The sequence below is a fragment of the Heteronotia binoei genome, chromosome 4 (genome assembly GCF_032191835.1).
Source record: "Heteronotia binoei isolate CCM8104 ecotype False Entrance Well chromosome 4, APGP_CSIRO_Hbin_v1, whole genome shotgun sequence".
In the NCBI taxonomy this organism is placed as follows: Eukaryota; Metazoa; Chordata; class Lepidosauria; order Squamata; family Gekkonidae; genus Heteronotia; species Heteronotia binoei.
The window spans coordinates 19,985,901-20,011,093 of record NC_083226.1 but is presented as its reverse complement, the minus strand read 5'-3'; the positions used below and the strand labels follow the sequence as shown (position 1 = coordinate 20,011,093).

Here is a 25,193-nt window from a genome sequence, read left to right as displayed (position 1 = left end):
AAGACACACCTTGCACTGCATTCTTGCATATTTTGCACTTGTGGCATTTAAAGTGACCTCTTGGCAAAGTACTTTGTGGCAATGGCTCCCTTTATTTCCTTTATGGGGGGTAAAACAAGTGTGGAGTTTCATTTTTTCTGTACCTGTGATTCTCTTAACACCATTTATTTGTCCTACAAACAAAGAAAAACATTGTATATTGTAAAATGGACTGCAAAACAATTCCAAATTAACATGTGAAAAATACTGTGGTTTAAAATATTGCTTTCAATATATATTAGTTAAAGCTCTCACCGAGTGTCCTAAGTTATACACCACCTGAGGATTGGCAACCCTAGGTTTGAGGTGGGGACATGGACAGCTAGGACCCTGCTCAGCCTGGGGTAATTGCCCTGGATGCCCCATGGCTAAGACTGCCTCTGTATTTTGTCCTTATGTTTCCCCCTTGGGGCAAATAGCAGATGGCATAGAATCAGCATGATGTATTTCATTGCTGAGAGAGGATCAGAGACTCCGAGCGGCTTACCATCTCCTATATCTTCTCCCCCCACAACAGACACCCTGTGAGGTGGGTGGGGCTGAGAGGGCTCTCACAGCAGCTGCCCTTTCAAGGGCAACCTCTGCCAGAGCTCTGGCTGACCCAAGGCCATTCCAGCAGGTGCAAGTGGGGAAGTGGGGAATCAAACCCGGTTCTCCGAGATAAGAGTCCATGCACTTAACCACTACACCAAACCGGCTCTTACTGGGTGCCCCCTGGGAACTCACATACTCACCCTAGTTAGCAGGGCTGTTGCAGCAATAAAATGGGAGGGAACTATGCAAAACTGAGAGATTCAAGAGGGCTTTTCTTTTACTAGGGTTGCCAGGTGTGTGTTGGAAAATACCTGGAGACTTTGGGGGTGGATCCAGGAGAGGGCAGGGTTTGGGGAGGGGAGGGGCCTCAGCACGGTACAGTGCCCTAGAGTTCACCCTTCAAAGCAGCCATTTTCTCCAGGGGAGCTGATCTCTCTCAGCTGGAGTTCAATTGTAAAAGCGGGTAATCTCCAGGCCCCACCTGGAGGCTGGCAACCCTATTTTCTACTCAGGCAATAGAGTTGTACTTTACAAAATGATTCACAAAGTTACTTTGATTAATTATTAGCAACCGTGATCTATACTACTATGAAGATCTTCAGGTGGGCAGCCGCGTTGGTCTGAAGCAATAGAACAAAGGGGTTTTTGTCCAGTGGCTCCTTTAAGACCAACAAAGTTTAATCCTGGGCATGAGCAGCCAGTTAGCATACAAATTGTATTTGGCCTAGCAACTGTATTTGGTAAACCCGGTGAATGGCAGGAAATTAGAATACAAATTGTATTAGGATACTAATTTGCTGCCATTCACAAATGCTTTAATCCAGTCTCTGGCTATACTTATTGCACAGTTATTGACACATCTTGACTCTAACTAGCCATTCTTGGCAACTAACCCCCCCCCCCCCCTCAGATATGTAAGGCTTGAGGAAATTTGTTTCAATGTATCTGAAGAAGTGTGCATGTATACAAACCTCATACCCAAAATTAACCTATTGGTCTTAAAGGTGCCACTGGCAGAACACAAACTTTCGTCTAGACTGCTGTGTTTAGCTTGCTAAAACCAGGATCCTGCTATGCGGGGCTTGTTTTGTAGAAAAAGCCCAGCAGGAACTCATTTGCATATTAGGCCACACCCCCTGATGCCAAGCCAGCTGGAATTGTGTTCCTATGCATTCTTGGGGGTTTTTTGCTGCTAAGGAATTTTGGCATAATTTCAATGTGTATTGTTAATACCTATGCTTTGCTTAATTTCTGCTTTCAGATTTCTGATTGGTTCTACAACCCTAGCCCTGTTGCACTGTTTAAGCCACAGGGGTGGCCAATGGTAGCTCTCCAGATGTTTTTTTGTCCAGATGAGAGCCAGTTTGGTGTAGTGGTTAAGTGTGCAGACTCTTATCTGGGAGAACCGGGTTTGATTCCCCACTCCTCCACTTGCACCTGCTGGAATGGCCTTGGGTCAGCCATAGCTCTGGCAGAGGTTGTCCTTGAAAGGGCAGCAGCTGTGAGAGCCCTCTCAGCCCCACCCACCTCACAGGGTGTTTGTTGTGGGGGAGGAAGGTAAAGGAGATTGTGAGCCGCTCTGAGACTCTTCGGAGTGGAGGGCGGGATATAAATCCAATATCTTCTTCTTCATCTTCTTCTTCTTTTTGCCTACAACTCCCATCAGCCCTAGTCAGCATGACCAATGGCTGGGGCTGATGGGAATTGAGAGCTACCGTTGGCCACCCCTGGTTTATGGAATATCCTGTACTGTTAATTTTATTGACTCACTCTATGTAATCAGACCAAGGAAGAAAGGCAGACTATAAACAACGCAAACAAGTAAAAATATTTTTTTTAAATCTACCCTGAGCACCTCAGAGGAAAGATGTGAGACATCTTCATTCTGTATTTCTATAAAAAGGCAAAAAATATTTTTTAAAAAACTTATGAGACATCAGAGGGAGTGATAGAGCTGCCAGCTCTGTGTTAGAAAATACCTGGAAACTTTGGGGGTGGATACAGGAGAGGGGGCCTTGGCATGGTACAATGCCAGACAAACAAATAAACATCTGAAGGATAACACCCCTGATACCGCAATTGTAGAAAAAAAAATGAGAAATAGGGTTTGGATCATTGACATTGCAATAGCAGGAAGCAGCAGGATTGAAAAGAGCCCACCCTTCAAAGCAGCCATTTTCTCCAGGGGGGGCTATTCTCCGCTTGCTGGAGCTCAGTTGCAAAAGCGGGAGATCTCCAGGCCCTGCCTGGAGGATGGCAACTCTAACAGTGGCCCTGATCCAAATACCCTTCCCAGCTGCTTCTACATACCTTTCAAAATTGTTGATTGGTATCTTGATATCACAACTTTGCGTGTCTCTCTGTTTCTCCTTCCTTGTGACACGATGTTGCCCTTTTTGCTTCCTGTGTTACAAGACAGGGTGACATCCTTTCTGGAAATTGTACAAATTGACTCTGTTGACATAGTGAGTTTTATCTGCATATGATGGAAATGACACCATCCAGATCTGGGTAGAGCTACCCTCTTTTATGCCTTATGGTCATCTCATATTAAGTTAAGATATGACCATCAGATGTTTGAGAGCAGGAAGGAAGGAAGGAAGGAAGGAAGGAAGGAAGGAAGGAAGGAAGGAAGGAAGGAAGGAAGGAAGGAAGGAAGGAAGGAAGGAAGGAAGGAAGGAATATAGATGGGAGATGTGGAAAGAAAGCAACTTTAACTTTAAATGCATTCTCCTAGCTGCCAGCTGGCTTGGCTTAGAGAAGTGATTTAAAGAGGCAAATGCCTTCTTTAAGCTGGCCAGCAGGGCAGTGGGAGCTTTCAGAGCCAAACAATATGTGTGAAAGAGCCACATGTGGCTCCTGAGCCACAGTTTGGCTACTCCAGTCCAGAGACACAAGGGGGTTGGATCCGGACTCAGTGTTCTACTATAAGGAGATATATTTTCCACCAATTCTGCCTTCCCACTGAATCATCATCATAATAAACAAATGAACACCCCTAATATCACAATTGTAGAAAAATAGGGTTCAGATCATTGACATTGCAATTGCAGGAAGCAGCAGGATAGAAAAGAAAGAACAGGAGAAGAACACCAATACCAGGACCTACAAGTAGAGTTAGAACACCTCTGGGAGAAGAAGGTGACCGTCATGCCAGTTGTCGTTGGAGCCCTTGAAGCAGTGCCTAGAAGTCTCAAGAAACACCTGGACGTTTTGGGCATTGAGCAAATACCACCAGCTCAGCTCCAGAAGACAGTGTCACTTGAATCAGCAAGAATCCTGTGAAGGTACCTCTGCAATTCTGAAAAATGTGGCTAGATCTTGAATTGCAGAACACCATCTACTGGCCAAATAGCAGACTGTGACAATTACTACCACTACTGCTGCTGCTGCTGCTGATAAGTCACTTCCAACTCCTGGTGACCCCTGATGGGGTTTTCAAGGCAAGAGGTGAACAGAGGGCCATTGCCTTCCTCTGCACTGCAACCCTGGTCTTCCTTGGTGGTCTCCCAACCCAGTACTCATCCTAGTTGACTCTGCTGAGCTTCCAGCTCAATGAGCTTGGGCTTGTCTGGGATATTTCCGCTGACGACCCCTAGTTTTTTCTGTCCTGTAGAAGCGGCAGTCAGAGCAGGTGTGCAAGTTTGGTTCCATTTCTGTTTGGAGAAAATTTAGTCTGGATTCAACCCAGAGGCCATCCCTGATAGATCTAACTGAGTAAGTCCATGGGCGAAGTGGTTAACTTAACTGGGTATGCCTACAGCAGGGGTGGCCAAACTGTGGCTCAGGAACCGCATGTGGCTTTTTCATACATATTGTGTGGCTCTTGAAGCTCTTGCTTCCCTGTTGGATGGCTTGGAGAAGGCATTTAAATAGTATTCTGGATTTAAATAGAAGGCTGCCAATTGTATTCCGGATTCGCTACAAGGTCCTGGTTATTACCTTTAAAGGTCTATATGGCCGAGGTGGGTCTTTTGACTCCATTGTTTCTTTGGGGTTCAACTGCTTTTGCACCTAGGGGCAGCGGCTCGGGAAATTCCTAGAGATTTGGGGATGGAGCCTGGGGAGGCCAGGGATCTCAGTGGGGCGTCACGCTATAGACCAGGGGTGGGGAAGCTTTTTTTCTGCCAAGGGCCGTATGGATATTTATAACATCATCCGTGGGCCATAAAAAGTCATCAACTTAAAAAACAGTGCTCCGCCAAGGGAGAATGATTCAGGCCAGCAAAATTAATGCAAATAATTTTTTTTTCTATTTGAAGTCATATGGGGAGAGCCTAATATGGCGCGCACACACACACACCCCAGCCCACTACCCTAGGCAAATGCATAGGTCCAGGGCTTTTTTGTAGAAAAAGTCCAGCAGGAACTCAGTAGCATATTAGACCACATCCCCTAATATTAGCATATTAGGTTACACACTCATTAGCATATTAGGCCACACCATCTGGGATAATCAAGTGCAAACTGAACTGTGACAGTAACTTTTCCAGGCCCTGCAGCAATTCTGGCCAGCCGGCCAGGCCCCAGGGAGGCTGCCGCACAGTACATCTGGGCCCTGTGATCCCTGCCTGGCCCTGGGGAGGCTGCTGCACAGCGCGACTGGGCCCCATGATCCTTGCTGGCCATCCAGGCCCCAGAGAGGCTGCCACATGGCTCTGTTTGGCCCAGCAATCCCCGAGGGCCACACCAAGTGACCTCGAGGGCCACATACAGCCCTCAGGATGGAGGTTCCCCACCCCTGCTATAGAATCTTCCCTCCAAAGCAGCCATTTTGTCCAGGGGAACTCATCTCTGCAGTCTGGAAATCAATTGTTATTCTAGGAGAACACCAGCCCCTCCCTGGAAGTGAGAGTATAGAAACACACAACCACAAAAATTTTTCATGATTACTAATAACAGATGCAATATTCAATGAACCTGTTTTAAGGCTTTTTTCAAGCAAAGGATATTCCAAATTCACAAATATTTCCCCCCAAAAAAATCATTCAGAAAAATTCATATGGGGCACAAAACTTCCAGAATGCTCTCTCAAAGCCGGCACACACTCAGATTAGGCTGAGTTTGTGAATTTGGAATATCCAGGCCTCGGATTCAGCAGGAGCTCACAGGAGCACAGCTCCTGAACCTTTCTGAGGGTTCTCTCCTCCTTCCCACCTACCTTTTCCATTGAATAGTAGGTGTAGCTGCATAACAATCCCTGGATTAGGAGGGTGGGCAGCCAGCCAGCCACCAGGGGCTTTGCCACACCCCCAGCAGCCCTCATTAACCCCTGGAGATGCCCTATATGCCATCATTTTCCCACTTCTTATGTGATTTTGGGTGGCGGGTGGCTTGCTGGCCTTTCGATGAGGGGGTTCAGCCCAGGAGAACCCCACGTGAGCAAGGCCTGTTTGGGCTGGCTGGATCTCTAGCCAGCCCAAGCAAACCTCACTTGCCCAGGGCTCTCCTTTCTTGCGTCGGCTTGCTTTTGGCTGGTGGGGGCGGTGGCGTATGCTAATGAGTTGTGCTAATGAGTTCCACCACCTATTTCACTACAAAACGACCCCGAATATCCCTTGTTGAAAAAAGCCTTGAGACAGGTTCATTGAAGTCGATGGCCTGTCCTTGGGATTTTGTCAACTGTGAATGTGCATCTGGATGAAGAAGACATGGTATCCCTTCAGAAGAAAGGACTGTCATGAGCAAAGAATTTTGATATAAGGGATAATATTGGTACGGCAGCATCCTGGTGTTGTATTGAGCACTGCTCTAAACAAATGGTTTACTCTGCCATCAGTTGGTAGATTATGTACATGAGTTCTGCGTCTGTTATTACTTATCATTAGTAATATTGGTCACTATATCCATGTGGTTGTGTTTTTCGAGAGCCTTAAGTGGCTTCTCTCGCTTGTAGTTCCTGCCTGGAGGGTGGCAACCCTTGTGCCTCCCCAATATGGGTTCACAGAATTCTCAAAGTGCCCAATGGTTTAGCAAGGCTGGGGACCCCCCGTGCAGGAAGTTGGGGCTTGGTGATGGGCCTTTTGAATTCGTCACGCCCTTTTGAATTCAGCGGCTCTTGTGGCTGCCTTGCTGGATTCTCCACAGGTGAGCTGTGCGGTGTCTGTTAGACTCCTGTGGCCCAAACCATATATATATATATATATATATATATATTTTAAAAAAGAGAGAGAGAGACCAAGAAATACTGGTGGAAGGGGAGGAGGGACAGTCACAGGAGGAGAAAGAGACAAAAGGAGAAGAAGAAGTGTCTGTCACGCAGCTTGCTTGCGACGGAGACTGGCGATAAGGTTTGAGATGCTTCCTGTTCCTGTAATAGCAAGCAGCTACTCTGAATGGTGCCTCTGCCTCAGTTCTGGCTGCCTGTCCCATACCCACCACCGTGGACAGATGGTGGAGTAGGCCACGGGACTCAGAGCAGCAGAGGAAATGTGCGTGGCAGAGGGACGCAGGCCAAGGAGGAGGACTTAAGAGCCAGGAAGACTCACTTGAGATAATCAGACGCTCACTTCTCCTTTATCTGAAAGAAGGGAGCTTCTCCAGTTGGCTTTGATCATTCTTTGACTCGGCCTGCCGTCCCCCGGTGATCATGAGGTAAGGAGAGAGCTGTGGGGTGCCCGGTTGCCCCCTCTGCCCCTTCTTTTGAAAGGTGTCCTACAGAGACTGGACGTCATACATGCGAGGGGGCTAGGGCTGGTGAGGGAAGTGTTCTGATAGTTGTGTTGGCTGTATGGATGGGGCCTGCGAGGTGGAGACTGCGTTGGGTGGCTTCGGCCCCTAGCTAGTTCCCTAAGGTTCACTTCCCCACACATCTAGATTGACCATCTTGTTTACTGAACAAACTCCTGGTTTTTTCCCCCACAGCTGCTCACTTCATAGACATTTAGAAAGGAAGGTCTTTTCCCATCACGGGGAAAAAACTTTGCACCTTTGAAATCTGTATGCATGAAGTTGCTTCCCAAGGCCAGAAAGTGCAGGTCGGAGGAGAAGGTTGCGACATTCCCCCACCCCATGTGTACATCATTGGATTACTCAGCAATTTGTGACTGGCAGCTGAATGTGTGAACAGGCTCGATTGAGAATTATTGCGGCAAAAGTGACTTTAGGGCTCCCTTTTGTGGTGTTTGAGAGCCCCGTGGCACAGAGTGTTAACGCTGCAGTACTGCAGTCCTAAGCTCTGCTCACAACCTGAGTTCGATCCCTGGTGGAAGCTGGGTTTTCAGGTAGCTGACTTGAGGTTGACTCAGCCTTCCTTCCTTCCGAGGTGGGTAAAATGAGTCCCCAGCTTGCCAGGGGGGAAAGCACAGATGACAGGGGAAGGTAATTGGAAACCACCCCGTAAAAAGTCTGCCGTGAAAACGTTGTGAAAGCAACTTCATTCCAGAGTCGGAAACGACTGGTGCTTGCACAGGGGACCTTTCCTTTCCTTTGCGGTGTTTGGTTCCTGCTGGTTTGTTCACACACACTGTTGGCCACTTGAGCCTGCCTTCACAGACATGCACGTCTGAACCAGAGCTCAGCTGGGCCCGTAGAGAGAGAAGGAGCACAGGAAGAACTTAATGGGCTTTTCCAGACTTTTCTGGGTCTGAGGGTCTCGTCCTTGCAAAAGACAGAACTATCCATCCCTTCCCCTTAGGTTGCCAGGTCTGTGTTGGAAAATACCTTTGGGGTGGATCCAGGAGAGTTTGGGGAGGGGAGGGGCCTCAGCATGGTGCAATGCCATAGAGCCCACCCTTCAAAGCCACCATTTTCTCCAGGGGTGCTGATCTCTGCCATCTGGAGACCTGTTGTCAAAGTGGGAGATCTCCAGGCCCCACCTGGAGGCTGGCAACCCTACTTCTCCTATTGCCCTAATTCCCTCCCTTTTTCTCCTCTCCACACCCAGCAGGTGGTTCCACCGCGACCTGAGTGGCATAGATGCTGAGGCCTTGCTCAAAGCACGAGGAGTTCATGGCAGTTTCTTGGCTCGGCCTAGTCGGAAGAACAAGGGCGATTTCTCCCTCTCTGTCAGGTAACAGGCCAGCGTTCGGTTTCCTACGGAGGTGCTCTTTGCTCTCTGTCCCTCCTTCTTTCCCTGCTCCCTTCTGGCCTCACTGCCCACAAACAGTCCTACTCAAATGGCTTCATTTCATTTCATTTTTTTCCATTTTATTTGATTTATATCCCACCCTACCCCGCCAAAGCGGGCTCAGGGCGGCTCACAGGGCGGCTTCCTCTGTGGGGTGGGCATTTCCTCACGGGCCTATTTCTGTTTTAAAATGCCCGGAGAACCATGAGGCAAATTGGGATATGGACTCAAAGGGGTCTATTTGGAAGAGAAATGGGGGAAACGGAGGGGAAACGGAGATAAAGGAAGGGGTAGAGATTGGGATGTGCTATTAGGGTTGCCAGTTCTTTGTTGGAAAATACCTGGAGACTTTGAAGGTGGATCTGGGAGAGGGCGGGGTTTGGAGAGGGGAGGGGCCTCAGCATGTCACAGTGCCATAGAGCCCACCCTTCAAAGCCACCATTTTCTCCAGGGGAGCTGATCTCTGCCAGCTGACGATCCTTTGAAAAGTGGGCGATCTCCAGACCCCACCTGGAAACCCTACGGGCTACCTGGAGCTTGCTCTTGTCTGTAGGCTGCAATCACACACACACACACCATAATGCACTTTCTGTGTGCTTTCCAACTGGATTTGACCTGTTCACACAGTAAAATCCAGTCGGGAAGTGGATTGAAAGTGCTTTAGGGTGTGTGATTGCAGCAAGTGGGAAATCGCGCATCATTGTGCCGATTCAGGCCTGTGGGGAGTGAAGTCAAGGCATGCACTCATGAAGCTGCCATATGCAGAATTAGACCATCTATCTATCTATCAAGGGCAGTCCTGTCCAGGACTTTTTTTGTAGGGAAAAAACCCAGCAGGAACTCATTTGCATATTAGGCCATACCCCCTGGTGCCAACCCAGCTGGAACTGCATTCTGTGAATTCCTGTTTTTTAAAAAAAGATTTCCTGGTCCTGTCTGCTCAGAGTGGCAGCGGCTGTCAGGCGTAGGTTTTTCACATCACCTACTGCCTGGTCCTTTTTTAAACTGGAGCTATCAGGACCTTCTGCGTGCTGAACAGATACTCTCCCCGTGAGCTGTGGCCCATTCCACTGGTCTAGTAGCCGAACCAGAGACTGAGGCTCACCTTTTATTTGCTTTCAAGGGCTGCAGATGGAACTTGCTGCATTTGATGAGACCCAAAGTTCTCCATCTGGTGCTTTTAAAAGTGGCCTTACTCCTTCCTGTTCCGCCCACTGGCCTAACAGTAGCAGTAGGAACAATGATGATACACAAGCCTACTTTGTGGCGACCGGACTTCTCCCCTCCAGTGTCCAAACACTTCCTCAAGGGTGCTTGCTTCTGGGAAGTTGTCAGGAGCATGCAAAACCTTTTCCTGGCACTGGGCTCAAACAGCGAGTCTTCTCTCAAGGACTTCCTTCAACAGCTTCTCTTAGTCTTGCTGCTCCTGAGTTGATGGTCAGGGCTGTCTGCTGTTTTCCTTACAGTCACGTTTCCCAGCCCCAGGGCTTTTTTAGAGCAGGAACGCACAGGAACACTGTTCCGGCTGGCTTGGTGGCAGGGGTGTGGCCTAATATGCAAATGAGTTCCTGCTGGGCCTTTTCTACAGAAAAGCCCGGTGTGAAACCATGCTGACATCAGGGGTTTGACCTAATAGGCAAACGAGTTCTTGCTGGGCTTTTTCTACAAAAAACCCCCTGCCCAGCCCACTTGAAGCGCATAAATCCTTTCCCTTCTCTTTCCAGTTCCACATATTTTCTTAAATACTTTTGGCTTCCTTTCATGTGCCTCTGATGCTTTTTTTTTTTAAAAAATAAATCTTTCTTGGAAGTTGTGGAAGAATAACAGATATCATAATAATAACAGAATTATGATAACAGGACGTTGTACTGTGTATATACTATGCTATACCAAAAACACCACAGTATAATTACCGAACCGTAGGTTCATAAAGAAAATACACCTGTTGCTGGACAAACAGTGTAGCAAGCAGACTAACAATACATCTAGATAAATTAAAATAAAGTTTGTACTCAGCGCTGATAGTCACACTATACATTAATGCAATAATCCTAACCAAATTCCTTCAAAGTGTCAAAGTATCATGGTACTGATGTTCCATAATTCTTTGACCTCAGATCCTATGCTGTGAATTCCAGAAAAGAAAACAGTTTTTTTCTGTTAACTGAGAAAGACCAAGGTGAGGTTCTGATTGAGAAACTGATTCTGCAATGTTGTCTGTTAGAAAAAATCCCCAGGCTTTTTAATATCATTGATCTCAGGGGTGGAATTCTAGCAGGAGCTCCTTCGCATATTAGACCACACCCTCCTGATGTAGCCAGTCCTCCAAGAGCTTACAAAAAAGAGTCTTGTAAGCTCTTGGAGGATCGGCTACATCAGGGGTGTGTGGCCTAATATGCAAAGGAGCTCCTGCTAGAATTCCACCCCTGATTGATCTATAGATGCTTGAAGAATCTCCGAAGGGCTATGAATCCCTCAGCATCTCTAGTTAAAAGGATCACGCGGGAGGAGAAGTGAAAGACCTCTCCTTGGGACCCTGGAGAGCCACCACCAGTCAGAGTAGACAGCCATGATCAGCGCTTTTCTTTTTTCATACCTATTTGCCTGGACCCTTTTAGTTGGAGATGCCGGGGATTGAACCTGGGACTTTCTGCTTCCCAAGCAGATGCTCTACGACTGAGCCAGAACTCCTTTGCATATTAGACCACACACCACTAATGCAGCCAATCCTCCAGGAGTTTACAGGGCTTTTGGTACAGGGCCTACTGTAAGCTCCACGAGGATTGGCTGCATCAGGGGGGCGTGGCCTAATATGCAAAGGATCTCCTGCTAGAATTCCATCCATGGGCCACACACCCCTGATGTAGCCAATCCTCCTGGAGCTTACAAGGTTCTTCTTACAGGGCCAACTGTCAGCTCCAGGAGGATTGGCTACATCAGGGGAGTGCGGCCTAATATGCAAAGGAGTTCCTGCTACAAAAAAAACCCCAAACCCTGGTCCTGAGCTTGATAGATCAAAGGTCCCAGTAGAAAGCAAGGGAGGTGCCCCGGCTCAGAGTGTCTGGTTTGCTTGCAGCTAGTTGTGGGGATCAATCCCCAGCCCCTCCAGTTACAAGGGCCAAGTAGCAGGTGATGTGGAAGATTTTCCACCTGAGACCATGGAGGGCTGTTAGCAGTCAGAACAGACAGGAATGAACCTGATAGGCTAGGGATGCCAGTCTCCAGGTGGGTAAAGACAGCACAACCGAAGTTGTAGTGACTGAATAACTAAGAATGCCAAGGTTCGCTTTTTACTCCACGGGAAACACAACTTTGTCACTACTCACGTTGCTTGCTTTTTTACAGGTTGCGATCCAAATCAGAGAGGCTTTTACTCATGCATAGCCCACAGCTATTTTATGTCGTTTAACTTTTGCTGGGTTTTTTTAAGGTTTTATTATATTCTGTAGCGTTACTGTTGGCTTTAAAGTATACTGTATTCTTATATCAATGCCAATAAAGGTCTATGGTATGTTCAACTAAGAATGTATGGAAACAAAATCATACAAATATGTTCAACAGAAGACAGAATAGCAATAACGATTCCCCCAAAGTGTCACAGTTCCATCAAAGAAGTCCCAATGAACAAGAGGTCGACTTGATTATTCCTGCTTCGAATCCTCTTCTAGCATAGGGTACTCCAACCACATATCTCAACCACTGCAAAGAACAACAAAAAACTCAAAAGTGCAACCCTCATACAAACAGGGATTACAGTCCATCTTTAGACTATAGATTAGTTCCCTTAGAGAAAATGACTGCTTTGGAGGGTGGACTCTATGGCATTGCGCCCCACTGCGGTCCCTGTCCTCCCCAGGCTCCATCCCCACATCTCCAGGAGTTTCCCCACCTGGATCTGGCAACCTTCCCCCCCCCCACATCCTCCACTGGTGGTGTGGGGGGGACACTGGCGACCTTATGACAGACCAGTGGCCTAACTCAGTACAAGGCATGTTGATATATTTCAGTTTGCTTTTAGTTATGCCCAGGACTTGTTTTGTAGAAAAAGTCTAGCAGGAGCTCGTTTACATATTAGGCCGCACCCCCTGATGCCAAGCCAGCTGGAACTGCATTTCCTGTGCCTTCCCGCTCAAAAAAAGCTCTGGTAATGCCTTAGGTGAAATCTCGTGACAACCTAGCTTTGTATGGATCAGTCCTAAGAAATGTTATTGGAAGCAATGTTGCAAAGGAGTTCCTGCTACAAAAGAAGCCCTGTGCTGAAGTAACATTGAAAAAAAATCTGCACAGCCAATCAGAAGCTTTGGTGGTTAAAAGCCCACTATGTCCTGCCCCTTCTAAAAACACTCAGTGGGCTTTTTTTTAGCAGGAACTCCTTTGCATATTAGGCCACACACCCCTGTTGTAGCCAATCATCCAAGTGCTTACAGGGTCTTCGTACAGGGCCTACTAAATCCTGCTTCTTCTTTCCCTTTGGCTCCTGTTTCTTGAATTCCCAGAGGGGATAGGGGAGGGGGTGGAGAGTCCTTTACCATGTTCCCTCCCCTCCTATGTCCTTACACCATCAGCCTTTCTTGACCATCCGCCTCTCTCTGCAGGGTTGGTGATCAGGTGACACACATCCGTATCCAGAATACAGGAGATTATTATGACCTTTATGGAGGGGAGAAGTTTGCCACATTGTCTGAACTGGTGGAGTATTACACTCAGCAGCAGGGATCCCTCCAAGATAAAGATGGGACCATCATCGACTTGAAGTATCCACTGAACTGCTCCGACCCCACGACGGAAAGGTATGGCGGAAAACAGTCAACTTACCTATACTAATCACTCCACCTCACTTCCTCCCCCACCCCATCTTTCCCGTTCAGACTGCTGGTTCCCCTGGACCAGGGGTGGCCAAACTGTGGCTTGGGAGCCACAGGTGACTCTTTCACAGTGCCGGATTAAACCCTGAGGAGGCCCCTAGGCAGTCAAAATCTTGGGGGCACTTTTCCAAAAGCCCCCTTGACAAAACTGCAAGGGAGAGGCAGAGAGAGGCAAACTTGGCAACAACGCCAGCAGCAGCCACACCAGACAAGTTGGTCTAAGAGCGGCTCAGTTGCTGGCTGCGTGTGCAGGCTGGAAGGGCTGCAAGCAGGGGGGGAAAGCAGTGGGGAGCCAGTGTGGGGGTCCATAGGCCGGTGCCTGCTTGGCCTAATTGTTCATCTGGCCCTGTTCTTTCACATATATTGTGTGACTCTCAAAGCCCCCACCACCCTGTCAGTTGGCTTGAAGAAGGCATTTCCCTTTAAATCACTTTGCCAAGCCAGCCAGTGGCTTGGAGAATGTATTTAAAGTTGCTTTCTTTCCACATCTCCCTCCCTTCTCCCTCTTTCCATCTAGTTGTTTTCTTCCCTTCTTTCCTTGTGGCTTTCAAACATCTGACATTCACGTCTTGGGGCTCTCAAACATCTGACGTTTATTCCATGTGGCTCTTATGTTAAGCAAGTGTTGCCTTCCTGGCCTTGGACTATTAATCTCTCCTCTTCATTTCCCATTTTTAAAGAAAATCTCCCATACCCTATTCATATAGGGGATGATCAGTACCCAAAAGAGGACTACACTCCGTGATCTGCCCCTTCTGTTTATCAGTACCTGACATTTCGGTATCAGTTTGAGTCATTTTTAGAAACTGGATTTCCTCTGTCTCACTGATTTTGTTATTTTTGTCTCGCTGAAAATTGCGGCCTCGATGAAGTACAGAGATAGAGTGTGAGGCACATGATAGTGGACACTCTTATCGGTACAGGGGCGTATTTTGCTCTGCCTGCATCACCAGCGGTGTCCTTCCAGTTTCCTTTATGCCTGTTTAAGCAAGTTTGCTTGCAGCCATGCCTGCAATGCCGTGCCAAAGTAAGCGGCTTGTCTGAATCCTCTCCGTCTGCAATGCAGGTGCGTGGGTGGAAGCAGCAAAAGGCCTGCAAGTTCACTTGATGCAATTGGGTTCCACCTCCCAGGGGATTGCCTGGCAAAGGATCAATAGAATCTCCTCCATTTTCTTTTTTTTCTTTTCTTGTTTTTGCATCCAACATGCAAGCAGTTGGTCAGGGAACCTGCCGCTTCCTCCCTTGTGGTTGGAAACTTCTGCCCTCCAGGCACTTACGAAAGCTCTTGAGCGCTTTTCTCTGCCCTCCCCTTCAGATTTTCCATCACATGGCTTCCTCCCAGCTGGGACACTGGGCTTAACTGTTTCTTCCCCTGGCACTTTTAAGACCAACAAAGTTTTATGCAGAATGTAAGCTTTGGCATCAGACAATGGAATGGGGTACAGTGAGCAGATTCAGGTTATAAGGTTTCGTGTGTACTGGTGGTGGTCAAGCTGTGACTCGGGCACCACATGTGGCTCTTTCGAACATATTGTGTGGCTCTCAAAGCCCCCACCACCCTGCTGGCTGACTTGGAGAAGGCATTTGTCTCTTTAAATAATTTCTCCAAGCTAAGCCACTGGTAGCTTGGAGAATGCATTTAGAATTTAAGTTGCTTTCTTTCCACATCTCCCTCCCTCCCCCCTATCTATTTTCCTTCCTTCCAGCTCTCAAAACTCTGACGTTCATGTCTTGCGGCTCTTTTTGATGTTTATTCTATATAGCTCTTATGTTAAGCAAGTTTGGGCACCCCTGAACTAGACCTAGTCAATAAACTTGCCCTGTGCAGGGTGTTGGATTAGATGACCCTGGAGGTCCCTTCCGACACTATGATTCCATGATTCTAACTCCAGGTGGAGTATGAAGTTCTCAGAGAATTACAGTTGACTTCCAGATTACATAGATCAGTTTTCCTGGAGAAAATGGCAGATTCTGAAGGCAAACTCTCCAGTCTGCCACAGAATCTAGGCAAAATGCCTCTCCAAATTCTCCCCACCCCAGGCACAGTCCCCATATCTCCAGGAATCTCCCAGGCCAGAGCTGGCAACCCTACATGACATGGACCAGATCAAAAATAAAGCAGGGCAGAGATGGGGCAGGAGTGAGAAACAAAACAGAATCCCTCATCCTTTTCTGTAGAGGAGAATATTTGTTACTGTATCTCAAAAAAGGTTTTAAAAGTCACCAGATTAGAGTCAGGCCTCTGTGAACGCAGAAGACAACAAGCCATGTATGGTAAACTTGTTCTTTGCTGAGAAAATCTGTAGTGGGGGAAGGGAAACACCGTCAACACCAACAGTCCCACCACCTTCAGACCTTTCGAAGTGACCATAAGAACATAAGAGAAGCCATGCTGGATCAGGCCAATGGCCCATCCAGCTCAACACTCTGTGTCACACAGTGGCCAAAAAAACCAGGCACCATCAGGAGATCCATCAATGGAGCCAGGACACTAGAAGCCCTCCCACTGTGACCCCTCCAAGCACCAAGAATACAGAGCATCACTGCCCCAGACATTTGGACATAAGAAAAACCGTTGGATTGGGCCAAAGGCCCATCCAGTCCAACACTCAAAAAAACCCAGGTGCCATCAGGAGGTCCATCAGTGGTCTATCTGACTAGGGTAGGGTAAGCATTGTAATGGTGAATTCTGAGTCAGGAAGTTTCTGGTTCAAAGCCTAGAATTCTCTAGGTGTCTTTTGGCAAACTACAACCATTACGCCCCTTCCCCCCCCCCGGTCTGGGAAATAGGAATGATCAATCTGACTGACTGTACCGGACTGTTGGTAAAGGTTGTTTTGCTAACAATTGTACATGCTTACTACCAGGGCTGCCCCTGGACTATCTGGTACCCTAGGCAAAGCTAACATCTGGTGCCCCCCACACACTGATAAACCATTTTCAAAAACAGATGGATTGTGGGGAAAATGAAAACCACAAAACTTGAAATTGTTCCCTGACCTGAATAGCGCTGGTCACTGAGTCACGTGGGGGTTGGGCGCAATTTGGTGCCCCCAGAAAGCCAGTGCCCTAGCCAATCACCTAGTTTGCCCAGTGGCAGGGCCTGGCCCTGCTTTGAATTCTCAGAGAGCATCGCATACTGGTTAGGCATTAGAGTTACCTCTGTGTACCAATAACAGTCCGGTTTTCCCCCTCAGTTGTGAAAGTACAGTTGAGACCCATTTTAGGTACAGTTTTAAGTGTATGCCTAAAATATATAAACGTGCAAATCGGACAAATGCACAATCGCAGATGCGTTTCCTGCAGGCGCGTGCACTAGTTGAACTGCATCCGGCTACGCTTCCACGCTGAGTGTGCGCTCAGTGGTTGACCAGGGTTTGCATCTATGTCCCTTGTGGAATGAATCTTATCCTTTAAAAAAAAGAAAGAAATCAAGCCCAGGCTTTCTGCTGTGTATGCTGCAAGCCAGCATGCATTCAACCAGCTTTCTGTAGGCTGCCTTCCATCTGGATTGGCCACGAATGGATGACCAAAAAAAGAAGACAAAAGAGAGGGAGGGAGGAGAACAATATTTGCATGTGCAAATTTACATTTGTCACAGATACAAAATTAACACAGCATCGCGGAACTTTAAATAGAAATACGTGCTGTAGTGCCGGCTCTGTTTGTTGTATCCAGTAGGGTTGCTGTATCCAGTAGGTCTGTGTTGGAAAATACCTGGAGATGTTGGGGGTGGATCCGTGAGAAGGCATGGAACAATGCCATAGAGCAGCCGTTTTCTCCAGGGGAGCTGATCTCTGCCAGCTGGAGATCAGTTGTAAAAGTGGGAGATCCCCAGGGTTCACCTGGAGGTTGAAACACCAGAATTACTGAGGGATATTAACGAAATGCATTAACCATACAAAAATTATATTACGCTGAAAATATTTATAAATTCATCAGTTATAATACCAAAGTGGAGAAATACAATAAGGATGTCTCAAACTCTTAAGCAATCCATTAATTCCAATAAACGTCACAGTCCAGACTTCTCAAACTTCAAAAGGTTATTCAGTGCCGATCCGCCCACTCTTGCGGGGGGGTGGGGGATTTAAAGTGCTAGTAAAAATTGACTCCATTGTGCAAAGATGGTTTAAAGTTCATAAACATATTTAGCCATTCTTCAAAGACGTTATTTAAAACTTTCCGTCTCCTAAACCTAAAGCATCTGATTACATAAAAGTGGGAAACATAAACAGCCTCTCACAGGAACGCTTCAGCCTGTGCTACCATTTCTGGCCTGCCCTTTCACAAAGAGGCGTTTTCCCACATCTAGGGACAGAAACCGAGATAGAATGTCGCATAAAATAACATAATATTGACACATGTTTACAACAAAAAAACACACTCATTTAAACATTATTTCAAACTTACCACCTTTCAATGGATCATTTACAAAAGCACTAGATATGAAGAAAAGCTCTCAATCATACCTTCAAACAGCCCACATTATATATCTGAGATCTGTTACATATATATGTATATATCTGAGATATGTTATATATCTGAGATCTGGTGCTATAGAGTTTTCCCTCCCAAATGGCTAGAGCGTTCAGGAAAACCATAGAGTTTTCCCGGATGCTCCTAGAACGGCCAGTGCACAACGTCGTCGGTGTAATGATGTCACTTCTGAGTGATGTCATTGCGCCCCGTGTGCTTTCCACATGCAAAACAGTCCCCTGCCGGAGGCCGCAGCGCACTTGGAAACCCTAATCTCTGCTGATATTTAACTCCTACCCCGAATAACTGACATTCGATAGAGTGTGTTGTGCTTCTGACACATGTTCATATAGAGGCGCAATATTTGTCTTGCAATCAGGGCTTTTTTTGTAGTAGGAACTCTTTTGCATATTAGGCTACACTCCCTTGATGTATCCAATCCTCCAAGAGTTTACAGGGGTCTTCTTACAGGGCCTACTGTAAGCTCTTGAAGGATTGGCTACATCAGGGGTGTGTGGCCTAATATGCAAAGGAGTTCCTGCTACAAAAAAGGCCCCGCTTGCAATTACTTACTAAGCCCAACATTTCTCTGCCAGGCAAGGCCCCCGGGCGTTTCTTCAGTTCTGTGTAAATTCCGAAGGTACAGGCTAAAGACTACAGAACAGTCATTGCGCTCAGAAGTAGATGTCATTTATAGAGAGGGAGGGAAGAGAGGGTTACAGGGAGAAATCAATCTGACAGCTGAATGTGCTTTTTATAAAAAGCGTGGGTGGGGAAGTCCACAAAACTTCAGAGCGGTGTGTTCTTTTGCTCTTGAAAGTGAAAAGCACATTATCTCCCACTAGAGATCAGGTCACGTGACCAGAAGCCTTGGTGTAGAGAAGGCTGTGGGGGAAACCTCTACAGAGGATTTCATTTTGGGAGGGCAGCCTCTGTGGCTTCTTCCTTGATGATTCTTTTTCAAGAGTACCTGGGGTTGCCAGGTCTGTGTTGGAAAATACCTGGAGACTTCGGGGGTGGAGCTGGAAGAGGGTGGGGTTTGGGGAGGGGCCTCAGCATGGAACAATGCCATAGAGCCCACCCTTCAAAGTGGCCATTTTCTCCAGGGGAGCTGATCTCTGCCCGTTGGAGATAAACTCTAAAAGTGGGAGATCTGCAGGCCCCACCTGGAGGCTGGCAACCCTAAGAATACTTCTATATTCAGACAACTCCCTAATGTTTTTAGGGTTGCCAGCCTCCAGGTAGCACCTGAAGATCTGCTATTACAGTTGATATCCCGTTCCCTTAGAGAAAATGGCTGCTTGGAGGGTGGACTCTGAGGCATTCTATCCTTCCATACTCTAAGATCCATCTCGAAATCTCCAGGAGTTTCCTGGTCTGAATTGGCTTTAATTAAAAACAATTAAGTTGGCCCTGTGTTCTAGGGATCCATGACAAAGGCACAAATCCCGTTTTTAAAAAAGTAGCCCTTGCATATGGCTATATAGATTTTATAAATATATAACCATGCTGTGGTTATATATTTTTAAAATAAGTTATCACAACAAGTGCTCATAAAATCTTTTTTTCCCTTTTATCTTTTTTTGGGGTGTTTTTGTGTTATATATGTGTGTGTGTTTGTGTGCATGCACACACCTGGAAGTCATGGTGACCTCTGGCGACTGACCCTTTTGGGGCCTGGAGGCTATTCAGGGAGGTGGCTGAAAAAAGCCTGCCCATGCCCTCCTGACTGCTGGTATTCCAAAGAGGTCTCCCATATAGGTGCTTGCCAGAGTCAACTTTGCTTAGCTTCTGAGACCTTATGAGACTGGGCTTGCCTGGACCATCCAGGCCAGGAACAGATGCTCATCAGATCTTGACTGTATCCAAGATAGAATCACAGAGTTCGAAGGGGCCGTACGGACCATCTAGTCCAACCCCCTGCTCAGTGCAGGATCAGCCTATAGCAGGGGTGGCCAAACTATGACCTGGGAGCCATATGTGGCTCTTTCACACATATTATGTGGTTCTCAAAGCCCCCCACCCCGTCAGCCAGCTTGGAGAAGGCATTTGTCTCTTTAAATCACTTCTCCAAGCCAAGCTAGCTGGCAGCTTGGAGAATGCATTTAAAGCTTAAGTTGATTTCTTTCCACCTCTCCTTTCTGCCCCCATCTATTTGCTTTCCTTCCTGCCATCCTTCCAGCTCTCAAACTTCTGATGTTTATTCTATGTGGTTCTCTTGCATTAAGCAAGTTTGACTACCCCTGGCCTAGAGCATCCCTGACAAATGTTTGTCCAGCTACTGCTTAAAGACTGCCAGTGAGGCGAAGCTCACCAGCTCCTTGGGTAGCTGATTCCACTGTTGAATAACTCTCACTGTAAAGAAGTTTTTCCTTACATCCAGCTGGTACCTTCCTGAATTTGAACTGTGAGGTGGGTAGGGCTGAGAGAGCTCTCCCATAAGCTGCTCTTTCAAGGACAGCTCTGAGAGAACTATGGCTGACCCAACGCCATTCCGGCAGCTGCAAGTGGAGGAGTTGGGAATCAAACCCTGTTCTTCCAGATAAATTGTGCGTCTCTCCTCTGCTGCCAACAGGAATAGCTCCCTGCCCTCCTCTAAGTGACAGCCCTTCAAATATTTCAACGGAGCAATCATGTCTGCCCTCAGCCTCCTCTTCTCCAGACTGAACATTCCCAAGTGCCTCAGCCTTTCCTTACAGGGCTTGGTCTTTTGACTCTTTGCAGAGAAGAATTTCAAATCCCCTTCCCATCCCTGCTGAAGTCTCCAGTCCCGGCTTGTTCCTCTCCAAGTGAAAGTGATCTGTGGCGCAAAGGTCATGTGCTCTGCCCATGTGACTGTTCAATGAGCCATAATGTGAGCATTTCAGTTCCCCTCATAGTATGTTGCGGGGCTAACAACACACGATGTGATGCACAAAACGTGTGTAAGGCTTAACCCTTCCCTCCATGTCGTTTTCCTGATAGAAATTCCACCAACCATCCTTACCCCCTCGAAGCTGCTGTTTGACTAGAAGACGGGAGCAGATTTGTATTGCCATGATAATAACTGAATGTATTGTCAAGGCAAACTAGGCGATTGCCTAGGGTGCTGGCCATCTTGGGGAGCCAAATTGGGTGGCCCCATGTGACTTTGTGACATCATCAGTGGGAGGGGCACCAGAAATTAGCCTTGCCTAGGGTGCCAGACAGATATATATACTTTTTGTTCTTTATTTCTTAACTTTTTCCTTTCTATTCTCAATTTCAGTATCCTATAAATAAAAATAAAAATCTTTGAAACTAAAAAAAACCCCATGCTATTTGACATTTTGATACTGCAGGGGATTTACACCAAGAAACTGACATAATAGAAAGATTTACACCTCTGCACCCAGTTTCATAGTTCCAGCTCAGCTCTCTCTCCCTCCATCCCGTTGAGAGAGAAGGATTAAGTAATGACCCTGTACCTAGTTTGGCCTTGAGAACCACTTGAGTTTGCATGGAGATGAGCCTTTCCCAGAATGCAAGGCTCACAGGACATAAGAAAAGCCATGTTAGATCAGGCCAATGGCCCATCCACATGATGCAGAGAGGCCGCATGTGCAAAAGGAGAGCGTGATGGTTCACCCTGTATGAGAATGATGCTTATGTGTGTACAAAATGACCCTTGGCATCAAGAACGACCAGAAATGAAGGCCCTTGATTCCATTGTCCATTAGACCTTTATTGGCATTAATGTAAGAATACAATATAGTTTAAAACCAACAGTAACACTATAGAATATAATAAAACCTTAAAAACCAGCAAGAGTTAAATGACATAAACTAGCTGTGGGCTATGCATGAATAAAAGCCTCTCGGATTTGGATCGCAACCTGTAAAAAGCAAGCAACATGAGTAGTGACAAAGTTGTGTTTCCCGTGGAGTAAAAAGCTGACCTTGGCACTGTCAGAAAGGCCTTGATGGTCGGAGAGCAGTGCATCTAGGTATCTTGCTCGTGGACTGCTATAGAAAGAGCAGTCCAGAACAACATGAGGGACCGTTTCGATGACTCCTTGGCCCTTGATTCAAGGATGGAACCTATGTGTTTCTGTGACCGGTTCCAGGACTTTTTTTTGGTAGGAAAAGCCCAGCAGGAACTCATTTGCATATTAGACCACACACCCCTGTTGTCACCTTTGTTTCACACAGGGCTTTTTTGTCGAAAAAAGCCACCAGAAACTCATTTGCATATTAGGCCACACCCTGTTGTCACCTTTGTTTCACACAAAGCTTTTTTGTAGATGCAGCCCATCAGGAACTTTTTTGCATATTAGGCCACCTTCCCGATGGCACCCTTGTTTCACACAGGGCTTTTTTTTGTCGAAAAAGCCCAGCATGAACTCCTTTGCATATTAGGCCACACACCCTGATGTCACCCTTGTTTCACACAAGGCTTTTTTTGTAGAAAAAGCCCAGCAGGAACTCATTTGCATATTAGGCCACACACCCCAACACCAAGCCAGCCAGAACTGCGTCTTGTGCATTCTTGCTAAAAAAAAGAAAAAAAGCCCTGCCCAGTGCTGTGTCCAAAGTCAGGTGAATCATATAGCAGGAGAGAAGGCAGCCTCCTTGCTTGTTACTGTGTTCATAAATAAGCCATATGTATTTGGCTATTATCATATGCAGTTGGTTCACCACAGTGCCCCAGAACTCCGGAAGAAAGAAGGGCCCAACATGCGACCACTTTCTCCACTGATCTCTGCCAGCTGGAGAGGAGTTGGAAGTCAGGGAGATCTCAAGGACCCACCTGGAGGTTGCCAGCCCTACCTGCCACTATACAATAGAGTTGGCATCTTCTGGTGGAAGAAGTTCTTCTAATCTTAGGCAAAGGAAGTTGGAAAATGCAGTACTGGGTGGGAACATACAGACAACAGACATATCCAGAGACCTATAGACATATTCTAGTAAGTTAAGCACTTGGCACACGGACTTACTCACAATTAGATCTATCAGGTATGACCTCAGGGTTGAATCCAGACTAAATTTTCTCTGAATAGACATGGAACCAAACTTTCCCACCTTGCCCACCTGCTTTGCAGTACACTGGTCTCCCCAGGACAGGAATGGTACAAAGAAAAAACTGAGGGGGTCTGCAGCACGAAGACCCCAGATGTTCCCACGCTCATTAGAGCTTGGAAGCTCAGCAGAGTCAACTAGGGGGAGACTAGTGGGAGACCACCTAGAAACACCAGGGTTGCAGTACAGAGGAAGGCAATGGCCCTCTGGTCGCCTCTTGCCTTGAAAACCCCATGAGGGGTCACCAGGAGTCGGTTGTGACTTGACAGCATGATGATGATGATGATGATGATGGTGGTGATGAAGAAGAAGAAGAAGAAGAATTGTTGCAGACAGACATTAGACCAGTAGATGGTGTTCTGCAATTAGAGAGCCTGTCAAGTTCTTGGGAATTGCAGATATATCTTCAAAGGTTTCTTGCTGTTCCAAGCAACACTGTCCTCTGGACCTGAGCTGGTGTCATTTGCTCAATGCCCAAAATGTCCAGCTGTTTCTAGAAGTCTCAAGAAACTTTTATCTGGTTCCAAGGGCTCCAATGAAGGTCCATAGCTACAGTGGGGCCAGGAGGAGGGGGGGTCAGACCCATCCTTTCAACCCCTCTTCCAACTGTATGGCCCCTCCTTTGGAGGACCCCCAATCTGTCTCCTTTGCTCACCACCACTCTGAACATGTAGTAGCATTGCTGCTGGTCTTTTCACTTTTTTCTCTCCCCTTTCCTGACGCAGCGTGCAGAGCAAGGGAGGAGGAAGTCTTCTTGTGGTCGGCCTTCTGAGCACCCAACTTCAGTTCAAGAGGTCTCTGACTCTCTGAGAGAGGGGCACATAAGAAAAGGATGGGGGCGGAGCTGCTGTGCCTGCCCAAGTGAAGGGGGGTTAGCTTGTGGGACTCAAGGCAGCTTACAGTATCGAGAGCCCAGGGCCACCAAACCGGGTGGCCTCCTGGCCCCCCCAAACAACAAATCCTGGCTACAGCCCTGCTTCAATGGCAACTGGCATGATGGTCACCTTTTTGTCCCAAAAGAGCTCTAGCTTTATTAATAGGTCTTGGTATTTTGTGGCCTTCTCCTGTTCTTTTCTATTCTGCTATCTCCTGGGATTGCAGTGGCAATGATCCAAACCCTGTTTCTCATTTTTTGCCCCATACAATGGTGATATCAGTGGTGGTATGTTCCAGGTGTTTATCGGTTTATGATCAGCACTCCCAAATAATCTCTGTTTCATCATTCTCCGTGATCTTGTGCTCCCATGAATTATTATATTTGGTAACATCTAGCCTGCTGAAGAGTTCTGGAGAATTTGAAAGCTTGCACACTGTTATGCGTCATTGGCTGGTCCTAATAAAGAGGTCTTATGTGTGTTATTTGTTTCGGGTCTTTGGACTCACCCGAAATGGTCATAATTTCACACGCTTTTATCTGGTTCCCTTTTCATTCCATAGTAAGGTTGCTGCAAAACCAGCCATGTTAACAGTCAACATTTTTCTAGAGTTCCTCTGTCACATATATGTGTCCAGAAGCAACAGAACGCAGTTGGAGTCCCGTGGTGCCTTTAAGACCAACGAAGTTTAATTCTGGGTATCATGCGCATTTCTTCAGATCGGAAGTAGTGTGCATGGACACGAAAGTTGATACCCAAAATTAAGCTTCATTGGTCTTAAGGAGACACTGGAATCAAACCTTGTTCTGTTGCTTGAGTCCAATGCAGCTGTGCACCTGTGTCCAGAAAGAATTGGTGCACCTGCAAACTAAAGGTTGGCTTGTTTTTGTTTTGACGGGGAAGCTTAATTGTGGCTGTACAAATATAAGGGAAGTGCTACAAGACCCTAGCACAGGCAGGTGGATTTTTCTTTCCAAGCTATGAGCTTTTAGGAATATCACTTGGCAGTTCCACTGTCTCAACAGGACCAATAGTGTGCTTCCTTCACCTGTGCTTCTGTAGACATGCTTGCTTTTGATGGTCTACAGATGCACGTATGTTTCGTTTATTTATTTTTAAATAAAAGGATGTATTTGCAGTGGCAGCAAAAGGAACAGAAGGCCAGAAAATAAGCCTCCGATAGTGGATATATTTCTAAACATGTGCTGCGCACAAAAATCAGATAATAACCGAGGATGGAGATAACAGCCAAGAGCAGAGACATTGCAGAATTCTCCTCTTCCCATGCAAAGCTCTC

The 25,193-nt window shown here is 46.9% G+C and overlaps 2 protein-coding genes across 2 annotated transcripts in view; one reads left to right on the top strand and one right to left on the bottom strand.

Moving 5' to 3' along the window:
- LOC132570344 (solute carrier family 25 member 36-A-like) overlaps positions 1–25,193 on the bottom strand; it is a 441,151-nt gene that overhangs the window by 97,341 nt on the left and 318,617 nt on the right. The gene's annotated exons all lie outside the window — the stretch shown is intronic.
- Positions 1–25,193, top strand: part of PTPN6 (protein tyrosine phosphatase non-receptor type 6) — a 62,469-nt gene that overhangs the window by 8,642 nt on the left and 28,634 nt on the right. Inside the window, exons 3-4 of the mRNA XM_060236867.1 lie at positions 8,462–8,584; positions 13,237–13,431. Coding sequence (XP_060092850.1) covers positions 8,462–8,584; positions 13,237–13,431 — 318 coding nt within the window. The remainder of the gene's footprint in view (positions 1–8,461; positions 8,585–13,236; positions 13,432–25,193) is intronic.